This window comes from Strix aluco, chromosome 3, assembly GCF_031877795.1.
Source record: "Strix aluco isolate bStrAlu1 chromosome 3, bStrAlu1.hap1, whole genome shotgun sequence".
Lineage (NCBI taxonomy): Eukaryota > Metazoa > Chordata > Aves > Strigiformes > Strigidae > Strix > Strix aluco.
Window position 1 is genome coordinate 122,861,862 of NC_133933.1, and position 11,714 is coordinate 122,873,575.

Consider the following 11,714-nt stretch of genomic DNA (forward strand, 5'->3'; position numbering starts at 1 on the left):
ACAGTAAACAAAGCTGGGAAAATCCGTTGAGATTTAGTACTAATCAATGTGGAATGTGTAGTTTCACCAATATTTTAAAACATTTGCAATTCAAATGTAAACACTGAATAGGTTTTGCAAGTTTGCTGAAGCACACTATAGGGATTTTCTGGGACACCGCAACACTGCTATTTCTGCTTTTGGCTGTTATGTGCTTCCTGGACACTTAAAATGGCCTGTAGTGACTCTTCATGTCTCAAATGTTATAGGACGAGCTTGCTTCTGAGATCTGGCAGTGCTTTATGCATATTTGACACTTTCCAACGTAGATATCGAGCCTAAGGGGAAAAAATATTAAAAAATCATACAACTCTTGAGCAAAACAAAGATGTACCAAACCGCCCACACTATGTCAGAAGAGGCATATTCCTTCACTGGCTGAAATGATATAAATTGCAAAGAAATTCTGTAACAAAGGTGTTACCAGCAAAAAAGATCTTCTTTCCTTCCAGAAGAAAGCAAGAAAGCTCCAGCATCCAATCAGTCCTGACAGATTGCCTAGTCGTACTCTCCATTTTCCCTTCTTCCCCGTCCCGTAGTAGCAGAACTTCAAACAAGAGAGACACACTGTATTCCACCATCTGGAACTGCCCAGGTTAGGGCACAGTGCAGGGAAGTGGTACACATTTTATAAACTCATTCATGTTGCAAGAATCAGTTTCTGACTGCTCTTACCATAAGATTATTATATCACAGCTGCCATCACCACTGCAATTTGAGTTGGAAAAAATGTAGATCTTGCTGCCTTTAAGAAAGCAGTGGAAGCCCTCTGCCTTCAGGAGTGAGTTTCGGATTGTAGTCAGAACAGGACTGACCTTAGCCTAAATTACAGGGGAAAAAACAGCCATACCCCACATCCCTTTGTAATATTTAGTACTCATAAGCTCAACACTGCTCCTTATCTAGTACCTGAGCCTTCTGAATTGCCTTTCTGAGACAGCACTTTCCCTTCACACTGTAGAGAATGTCAAGACGCCTACTGTGGGTTCTAGATTTCAGTTTGAGGCTTTAACGTTGCAAGAATGTAACTTCTTTAAAAGATTTGGTCTTCTCTTTCTTCTCTATAAATACGGCACTAATGAAGTCTATTCGTACATATCTGTGCCTAATTGGACTAAGAGTTTTGATAGATGTGAAACCTGATCATCTAACATGTTGTAAAACTACTTGGTTTTAGATAGTCAGAGCTTCAAAACACTTGCAAAAAGAAGCGAAAATTTCACTATTAAAAGGTTTTCATCAGTCTATTACTATGCTAAATATACTGGTATTCTATCTTTTTTATTAGAAGTGACACAAGTATGTTCAGATGTTTTGTAAACTTCTCCAAAGTCTTTAGATACACTGGATGTCCATCTCTTTAGAACAGTTCTCTTGTGATAAGATGGATATTCAAGGAATGTAAACTGAAGGCTGCTAAATTACTTGCCATCCCAGACTTGTTATGTTACAGACTCATTTACTTGAGACACTTCCCGAAGTCTGCACCTTCTGTAAGAGGTACGTGTTGAGGGTGAGATGCTTTCTGTGAGACAGCCTTCTAGAGGAGCTGCCTAACGAGAAGTATGTCTAAACCCTGAAGCATACTGCTGTTACCTAGAGAAAGAAAAAAAAAAAAAAAGCTGAGACAGGCTGAGTCCAAAATGGGAAGACTGGGGTAGAGAGGGAGTGCACAGGACATTCCTGCATTATGTTGTGAAAGAAAGTAAACAACTTTCCAGTTCAGAATGAGTATGTATAGTGTTATTTTCTGTTAAAGAACTAAACAGACCAGGCAAAATTCAGTCTTCCGAAGTAATTTGCCAGTAATGGAATTACATGGGCCAACATAAGAATGCGAGAATAAACTAGGCATTTTGTCCAGAATATAAAGCTAAAGGTGTATCAGTGACAGACCTGTAAAACCTTTGTTCTAAGTAGGTCTTACAAGAGAATTGCGCATGACAAAGATGACTGCTTACCTGCAAAATTAAATTAAGAAGTCTTGTAAATTTTAGGGTTCATTCAAGTAGCTATGATACCACTTTAAACAAGCATTATCCAGACTTCAGTATAATACCTGTATTTGGAGATTACTACTATCTCTAAGAATTACAAAAGCAGCTTTTCTCTCTCCCAACTTTACAAAGTATAACTATGATGCAACAATCCTGACCAGTGGGAAAAAAATGTAAAAATTGAAGGTAAACCCTTAGAAATTATTATACACATCTGAACTCATTCTAAACAGCGAAATTCCTTACATACAAGCATCTGATACTATTTATAGGTCTATACTTCATACCAAGTTTCCTTATTGTGACCACTTCACTAAGTTGATATTCTTAGCAAAAAAAACCCCAGATAAACCATTACCAGCACCCCCCACTCCCCCCTCCCCCTTAAAAAAAACCCAAACAAAAACCAAACAGAATTATATGCAGAAGCAAGTGGGGCAACACTTTCCACCCCATTCAGATGTACTCCTCCCAGCCTGGAGAATTTCTTCCTGATAATAGGAAAAAGTAAGAGCTCTTAAATCCTCTTTAGGTAGCTCCAGAAGATTCAGTGACCCACAGGCATCTTTTAAAAAGCTTAGAGACCACCTTATAAACGACAGCTACGAAGTGCAAACATAAAGGAAAAACAAAAACAAACAAACAAACAAACAAGCAAGCACAAGTCCAAAAGAAAAACGAACCAGACCGAGCTACCCCCCCACAGAAACATGGGACACTAACCCCAACCCAGGCACTTCACTCTCCCGCCCTTATCCCAAGGTGGGGTCGATACTATTGGACCGCACCGATTGGCTGGGCGCCGCCGTCGCGCTCCCGCCAATCAACCTTAAGCCCCACCCCCCACACACGGCGCGTAAATTGCGGGAAGCGTGCGAGGGTTGCGCTGTGCGCCGCCATGTTGTCAGTGAGGGGCGAGCGGTGGTGGTGGGTTGCTGCGCTCGGTATCCGGGAGGCGTAAAATGATGGTGTTCTGGCGGTTGTGGTGTTCACACGTCGCTCTCGCAGTTGTGAGTGGTAAAGAAGCTGCTGCTGCAGGGGTGATGGTCTTCATTTTCGGGTCTCGCCTGGCGACGGCAGCGCCCGCCCAACCGCTCCGCGCGTTGTCGGGTGGCGCCCGGCTCCGCGCCTTGCTCCTCTTAGGCGGCCGTTGCCGGGGGCGCCAGGCAGCCCCTGTTACAGCCGCTGCTTTGGAGGGCAGCGCAGAGCTTAACCTGTCGCATGTGTCCTGCATTTGGTTGCATTTAAAAGTCCTTTAATTATGCTGTAAGTTTGTGTGGTAGTAGTGTGTGATACAGATTTTGATAGCTGAAGCTATCCAAAATTATGTTTGTATGAAACAAAAGTAAATATGTGACCACTCTTGCTTAAAAAGTACATGGTGGGTTATCAGTGTAGTGTCCTGACTAGTGTGGTTTTTGAGCTATAGTGAAGAAAGAATGGTCTTACTGTGCTTTTAAGAAGGTGGATTCAGTTTTGTAATTTTTTTTCTTTGAAATCTTAATATTGCAATTAAACTGTGTGTGTGAGAAATTCTTCCAGGGTATGTTTGTTGGACAGGGGGAGGATTTAGAGTAGTGGTACAAGAATTTAGTTTATTTCTCTAATGATTTTTCTGTCATCTTTCCTTGTAGAGATGCAGAGTTGCTAATAAGAGGGCTGAGGTTTCTAAAGGTGTGTTCTGAATGAGTAAGTCTTAACTGGTGGATGTAGGTGAGTAAAAAGCAAAAAAATCATGTTGTAAACTGCAGAAATGACTGTATTGGTGTGATGCTGTTATTTGGGCTGTGACAAGGGGAAACCAAATGTTGATGCACAAATTGTTTTCGTTTGTTACATGTTTCTGCAACCAGAGCTTTGTTTCAATGAGAAAACAAACCAAAAAAAAAAAAAAAGGTGCCCGAAGCATCAGTGGTGCACCTTCAAAAATTTGATTCTCTCTAATGATCAGGTGTGTCTTCCAGGCAGACAGAATCCTTTCCTGAAGGGTGTTTTCTTTAATTAAAAAAAACCCCAGGATTTAACTTTCTATTTTATTACAGGGGAAAGTGAAAAACAAGGGGGCAGATCTGGGTTTCGTACTGATTTTACTGGAAGGCTTTTTTGGGTAGCTGGTGGTATTGTTTTTTTGAGAAGTCATGTATTTTCTTTTTTTGATGCCATCCTCCTGCTTGAGATGTTCTGATAAGCTTTACAGTAGAAGTGCTCATTTATTTATTAATTTTTATTTTTGGTGGAACTAGAATGATAGGGATCAGTATTCTGAAGACAGTTTGTAAGATCACTAGCTACTTCATGCATTTGTGTGATTAAAAACTATCATGGCAGTTCCACTGAAGATTTTTTTTTTTCAGGCTGAGAAGCTGCATATTGCTCTCAAAGCTTGTGGTTGAAACTGAAAGCTTCACCTTTAAGTTTACGTAAAAGTTAATAAATCAAGCATCTGCTTTGTCCAGTCTGTCCTTATGTGTTTGTCCACTGTCTTTGCATTTGAATGATGCTGTCAGCCCCTAATTACTTTGCTAGAACAGCAGTTTATTTCATAGAAGTGCTTGGTTAAATTATGGGCATGTGCAGCTTCTTTAAACAGTGTGAAATCACTGATTCATTGATAAATTTGAATGGAACTAGAAGATGACCTTGAATACCAGGTTATAGATGAAGGTCGGAAGTACCTGAACGGTTTGAAAACACTTAAACTGTCAGAATTGGAGTGTTAAGACAGTGTAAAATACAGCTGACACAATTGTTAGTTGATGGGCTGTGCAGAAATGTTGGACGTAGATAATGTGTTCTGTATGTCCTTGCAGTTACGAAAAATATGCTACAGCTATACCTGATAGTGTACATACATCCAGATTAAGTAAACAGTAAAGCTATAAGATGTCATGGATTTGAAGAAGTGATTTACACAGAAGAAGCAGGGTGAGTAGGGGAGGAGTCCTTGGTCATTCACATATTAAAAAGAAATATAAGCAGACTGGAAATACTTCTGCAGGTAAACAGTCCTTGTAACTGCAAGTCCAGTGCAGTGAAACACTGAATTGGATCTCCTTTGGAGAGATTTGCAGTTAAATTTACTCGATATAAGTAACATTTCTGAGATGAGCAAAGATTGTATAAATGACGTGAATTGCTTTCATTTCAGAGTGTAATAATATGCTATTAAAGTATTTTGAAAACAGATTTAATATAAGGAATTAGCTGACAAAAAAAATATGGAAAACTATCAGGCTGATCTTACTCCTCTTCTTTGCAGACAGGATGGAATCTCTGACTCCCTCACCAAACGCAGATGTGAATCTGAAGATAACTCATATAGAATGCCATGCTGAATGCTTGGTTGTAGTGTTCCAGGGTCAACGCAAAGTGGAATGTGAGCTTGACTATTGCATACTACAAAATGAAATACAACGAGTATTCAAAGTAAAAGGTAATGTTTACGTTGGTGGATCTTGTTTGGTGGAAGACACAGGAGGAGAATGGCATAGAGGAAGAGTTCTGGAAAAGAGAGAGAATATCTGTCAGGTTTTTCTTATAGACACTGGTCAAGTGCTAGTGGTTGAGGAAACGCATCTTGCTTCTGCTTGTGATGAATTGTTTCAGCTGCCTCCAAAGGTGGTTTTGGGAGTTTTTGCAAGCATACTTCCTCTTGGGGAAAAATGGCATCCACAAGCCATTAATTATTTTTCATCTCTGGTAGGATTGCAGATTACAGGTTGTGTGAAAGCTGTTATACCACACCAACTGTTTATTCTAGAAGTGCCAAAGATCATTAGTGATGTTCTTGAACTGCGGTTAGGAAAATTTATTGATGGAGATTCATTTTGCCTTATTGTACAAATGTTAAAAGTGTTTCCCCATGGAACGCTTTGTAAAAGAGTACCACAGTTGTTGCAACAGAAGTGTGCAGTTAAGGAGTTGCTTACTTTCAGTAATTCTGAGAAACCAACGGATTTTTGGCCAGTTCCAGATGATCTCTTTCCACGTCTACCTGTTGGCAGTAAAGAAAATGTAAAAATAACTGCTGCAGTAAACCTGAATAAATTTTACTGTCAGATACAGAAATGGCAGAAGGAGTTGGAAGATTTGACAGAAGCTATGCATTTGTTCTATGAAGCTACCAGTACAGAAAATAATAAATCTTTGGATAATTTAGGGCTACTCTGTGCTGCCAAAAGGCAAAATGGACAGTGGCATAGAGGAGTGATAAAACAGCTTATCTCTGACCATGTGGAAGTCTGGTTTATGGATTTTGGCAATATTGAAGCTGTGCCATCTAGCTGCGTTCAGAAACTTAAAGTAGAGTTTATGGCATTACCAATGATTTCATTTCCATGTGCACTGTCTTGTTTTGGTGGTCAGGATGAAACAGCAATAAAAATTCAGCTGAAAGAATTTATACAGGCCTTGATAGCACAAACTTCTGTGTGTGTCCATGTTGATTTATTCAGTGACATTAAACACTTGTATTATATTACGCTGCAAAATGGAAATCTTGGAATTGATGCTCAGCATCCAGAAAACCAGAATGAGGCAGCTGCATCATGTGTCTCACTTTTGGAAACAAAAATAGCAAGTACTGCTGTAAACCAGAGACCATGTAATGAGAGATACAATTCATTTGAGAATTGTACTGGAAATAAACAGACACAAAATTGCTTACCTGAATGGGATATTTCTTTGTCAAGCCACTGCAAAAGAGTAGAAATGCAAATCAATTCTTTTCATACTGCTTTTGTGGTACATGTCATAAATCCATCTGACTTCTGGGTTCGACTGTGTGCATACCAGGATGAATTTCAAGCCTTGATGAAAGATATTGCAGACACATATAATCAGTGTGGAGCTGATGAAATGGTCATTAAAAAGCCACAACCTGGATTGCTATGCTGTGCCCGGTATAGCAAAGACATGCGTTATTATCGGGGTGTTGTCATTGAAGTGCGTCATGTAGCCATTATTGTGTATTTTTTGGATTTTGGAAACACAGATACAGTACCCTGTTATGATGTGAAAATGTTGCTTCCAGAGTTTTCCAATTTACCAGCTTTAGCTATGTGTTGTGCACTTGCTTGCACATTTCCTGTTGATGATGTGTGGGTTAAAAAGGAAACCGACTTCTTCAAACACATTGTGTTTGACAAACTACTGCTGCTTCATGTCATTGGAAAGCAAAACAAGAAGTATGTTGTTAACATGCAGTTTAGGAGTGGTTCGCAGCAAGATGTTGCCACGTGTATGGTTCAAGGTGGATGTGCTGAGTACTGGGAGAAGACACCAGATTCTGTTCTAAACTCTGGAAAAAGTCAAAATCTGAATCCCCGCAAATTAAAAAAAGTAAATGCATGGGGAATCTGTAATACTCGTAAAAATAAGGTATCCAGAAATGGAGAGGTATTTCAGAAGGACAAATCATTAAGTGTGCCTTCAGTGCTGAGAGAATCTGGTGCGCTGTCATGTTTCGGAAAGGGTGCTATCCCTAAAAGGTGGAAATCAATATGTGAGGAAAAATTATTTTATAAAGAGCTTGTGTTTAAACCAGGAGCTGTTCTTGAAGTGGTGTGTCCTTACATTGTTTCCCCAGCAGATTTTTCATGTCAGTTGCAAAGCAAACTGCCAAAGCTAAATAACTTAATGGAACAAATTCAGACTTACTATAGGGAGCATACCAGTCCCTACAAAACTGGACAGGTTGCCTGTGTTGTTAAATGTTCCAGAGATAGGAAATGGTACAGAGCAAACGTTGTGCAGCAAGTATCCGCAAATGAAGTTGATGTGTTTTTTGTAGACTATGGTTATCGGGAAAGAGTTTTACTTAAAGATCTTCAAGCTGTTCTACCAGATTTCCTAACTCTGGAAAGTCAAGCGTTTCGTTGTGGACTTAAAAATGTACCCTTACAGGTCAACTCATTTAATTGGTCTGAAATGTGTAGACGTTTTGAAGACTTCATTTCTGCTTCTAGAGGACCACTGACTTGCATTGTTTATGCTCTTGTTCTTGTAAGCCCTGGCTGTTTATACAATGTAGTTGACTTACAGACTCCATTTGTTAGTGCAGAAGAATTCTTCAGAGAACGTGGTCTCACTCAGTCTGAATATATTGGTCTGAGAAACCTTGCATCTTTGGGTTCTCTGTACAGTTTTTGCTATTCATCCTTTAATATAAAAACTGGAAGTGAGGAGGAGGTTTATATAACTCACATACATAGTCCTTCAAAATTCTATTGTCAGCTTAATCGAAACACTGAAACTATAGCGGCATTGACGAAGAAGGTTAGTGTCATAAGTAAAATGTCAAATAATTCAAAATATGATACCAGCAATATGCGAATATGTATAGCCAGATATTTTGAAGATGGTCTCTTTTATAGAGCTTTGGCTTTTCCTGTGGAATCGGCACCCTATCTATGTGCTGACTTTGTGGATTTTGGAAATAAGAATATGGTAGAGAGAGACCAGTTGATGCCTATTCCAGAGTCTGCCCCTGACCTAATGTTCACGCCCATGCAAGCTATTGAATGCTGTCTGTCAGATTTTAGGGAGACAAAAATCCCAGCAAGTGTTACTAGATGGTTTGAGGAAACATTCCTTGGTAAACTGCTGAAGGCGGTAATTATATCCAGAGAACCAGATGGGCAGATTGTTGTAGAGTTATATGATGGACAGCTCAAAGTAAGTAAGAAAATTAAAGAAAAAATATCAGAAGAATTGGCACCAAGAAATTATATGGAAGAATTTATTGGAAGTAACGGAGGAGTGATATGTCATGTGAAAGATGACAAATACATTAATAAAGTAACTATTAAAAATCCTAAAAGAGTTAAATTGAAAACTGAAGTGAAATGCCAAGTATATGATAAGTATTATCAGACAGATACTGGGCAGAATTTTGGAGATGAAAAGCAAACGGCCCGTAGCACACAAAAGTTGAGTAGTGGGTCCTCAAAACCGCTAACTTTACAGGACAGTGAAGAAACAGGTTTTAGAAATATAGTCAGTGCTCTGGAGCACAGAGAGGAACCTGTGTTTGTAGACCCTCCTTCTCACTCACTCTGTCATCCTACTTTAATTTCAAAGGAAATAACTGTAAATGCTCCCTCTGAATCTCATAATGAAAGACTAAACTGTACAGGTCAGCAGGAAAGGAGAAATGAAAATATACCTAAATTAATCAGTCTTCCTCAACGTGATATTCAGGTGAATTCTGAAGTAGCAGCATATATTTCTCATATGAATAGTCCATCAAGCTTCTATATTCATCTTGCAGAGGATGAAAACTTAATAATACAACTAGCAGAAGAACTAAATGAAAGCACGGTGAATATAGGTCATGAAAATTGCTTAGATGAGCTCATGGTAGGGGATCTCATTGTTGCAGAGCATGCTGCTGATTGTTTTTACTATAGAGCAGTTATTAAAACTCTGAAATCAGGAAACTCCTTTGAGGTAGAGTTCATTGACTATGGTAATGCAGAAGTTGTAAGTTCTTCAAAAATCTGCAGGATTCAGAAAAAGTTCTTAACTTTGCCGAGGCTCAGTGTTCATTGTTTCCTCAGAGGAGTAAAAAGTACTCGTGTTGAAACCTGGATTAAAAAAAGTACTTCCTATTTTGTAAGCAGAACAAATAACAAGCTAGTTACTTGCAAGTTCTTGCAGCAACATGGAGAACAATGGGAAATAGATGTAATTTGTGATGGAAAGTCTATGTCTAATAATCTGCAGAAAAAAGGCAGGACAAGGTGGCAAAACACACCAGTGCATAATCGGGAAAATAGGCCAGAACAATCTCTGGTTACAAATGGTAATCCTCAAAACAGAAAATCTAGGAATGGTTTAGGAATTGGTGAAAGTAAAACTAAGACTAGTGAGATGAAAAATACTTCCAAAACACCCTTAAATCTCCTTCCTCAAGATCTAAATTCTGGACAGGTAGAAGGAGCAGAAGTAATTCATATTTCAGAGACTGGAGAATTTCATGTACAGTTACTTAGAAACTTGCAAATATTACATGAGTTAAATGTAATGCTTGTCAAAGAAGCACAAAGAAGTGATTTGCTTGGAGTGGATGACATTGAAGAAGGATTGGAATGCATGACAAAATCTGAAAGGAACTTGAAGTGGTATCGATCAAAAGTGATAAAGAAATTTGTCAGGGAGAAGTTAATGCTAGTTCTTTTTGTGGATTATGGCAAGTGTGAGATGGTGTCTTTAAATAATGCAAAGATGCTTAGTGACAAGATTAAACGTATTCCTAAACAAGCTGTGTCTTGTAAATGGGTTTGGTTTAAAGAACTGAGGAAAATTCAGTTTGTCCATGCACTCCTGGATCATGAAATAAGGATCTTGTTTTTGAGGTACTTGGAATCCTCTCATATCTGGGAGGTAGATATTTTAATAGGGGAAATGCTGCTTCAGGAGTATTTGAACCAGCTCTTAAGTCATGGTTGGACTACTGGACCAGAACAGTGTAGTAATACAGACTGTAAGGAGTTTGATACATCAGTCAAGATCAATTCAGTGACATGGATGCTGCTGCAGAGTGGCAGAAGGTATCCTGGCTTTGCAACTGCAGTTACTGATCCTTCAAATTTCTTCATCCAGTTTGAAATCTTATTTGATTGCATGCAAAACTTGTCTTTGCTGCTCTCTGACCTTCCTGAGAACTTGCCAGCTTTGCCAGAAGAACTTGTGGCTCCTGGTGCTAGCTGCTTGATCAAGTTTGGACTGGAAGCACAATGGAACAGGGCAGAAATTAGTCAAGTAACAAGTGAGTCTGTTGTTCTTACATTTATTGATTATGGCTTTCTGAAGAGCATCCCTTACTCCGATATCCATAAACTTAAAGTTATTCCAGAAAATCTGTCTGTCTTACCACGCTTGGCATACCCTTGCTCTTTACATGATATAGCTCCTGACAAGACGGAATATTGGAGTGATGAAGCTAAACTTCTGTTTCAGACGTTTATTACTAAACCTGATCTGATATTTCATTTTAAACACTATGGCTCTGAAATGAAATTAGAGGTGGATGTTCTGTATGAGGACTACAATCTAGCTCATGTCTTAACTGCTGCTGGCCATGCAGTCTACTCCAGAAGTAGGTGCTGCCTTATTTCAGAAGTATCAGAACCGTTAGGTTAATGTATTAATTAGAGGGTTTTTCTGTAACTATTTGTGATTAACTGTTTTCTCTATATTGCACCATTTTATTATATTATTGCAGAATTTGAAGTTTTTCCTCATTTGTTTACTGTGTCATTGATTACTTTTTTTTAATCCATGAAAGTGAGAGAACTGGTTGCATTTGTTTTGAATTAAAAATGTTCCTGTGTATACTGGTGTATGCAGTATTCTGCCTTTTTGTCATGAATAATAAAATGTTTATCTTGTGTATGTAACTTGCCTTGCCTAAGTGATTCTGAATATTTTGAAGCTTTCTGTGACCTTTGTGGTTGGTGAATGCATTGGAAAAAGTCTGAAGCTATATCAGGACGTTCTTTGTGGGATGGTGCTAAGGAACAATCCTTGCCCTCAAGGCCATTAGCTGTGGAGTGGGTTATATATGTAGTGAGTTTTGGGCCCCTCACTACAAAAAGGACACGGAATGACTCGAGCGTGTCCAGAGAAGGGCAATGAAGCTGGTGAAGGGTCTGGAGCACATGTTGTACGAGGAGC

At 39.0% G+C, this 11,714-nt stretch overlaps 1 protein-coding gene across 1 annotated transcript; it reads left to right on the forward strand.

Annotated features, from left to right (window-relative positions):
- Positions 1 to 5,288: 5,288 nt before the first annotated feature.
- Positions 5,289 to 11,180, forward strand: TDRD15 (tudor domain containing 15). The gene has a single exon (XM_074820562.1). The coding sequence runs from the start codon at positions 5,301 to 5,303 to the stop codon at positions 11,178 to 11,180; it is 5,880 nt and encodes a 1,959-aa protein (XP_074676663.1). The 5' UTR covers positions 5,289 to 5,300.
- Positions 11,181 to 11,714: the final 534 nt, after the last annotated feature.

What these genes read in the sequence shown, in the direction of transcription:
- TDRD15 (XM_074820562.1), top strand. Translation starts at nt 5,301, where the DNA reads ATGGAATCTCTGACTCCCTCACCAAACGCAGATGTGAATCTGAAGATA.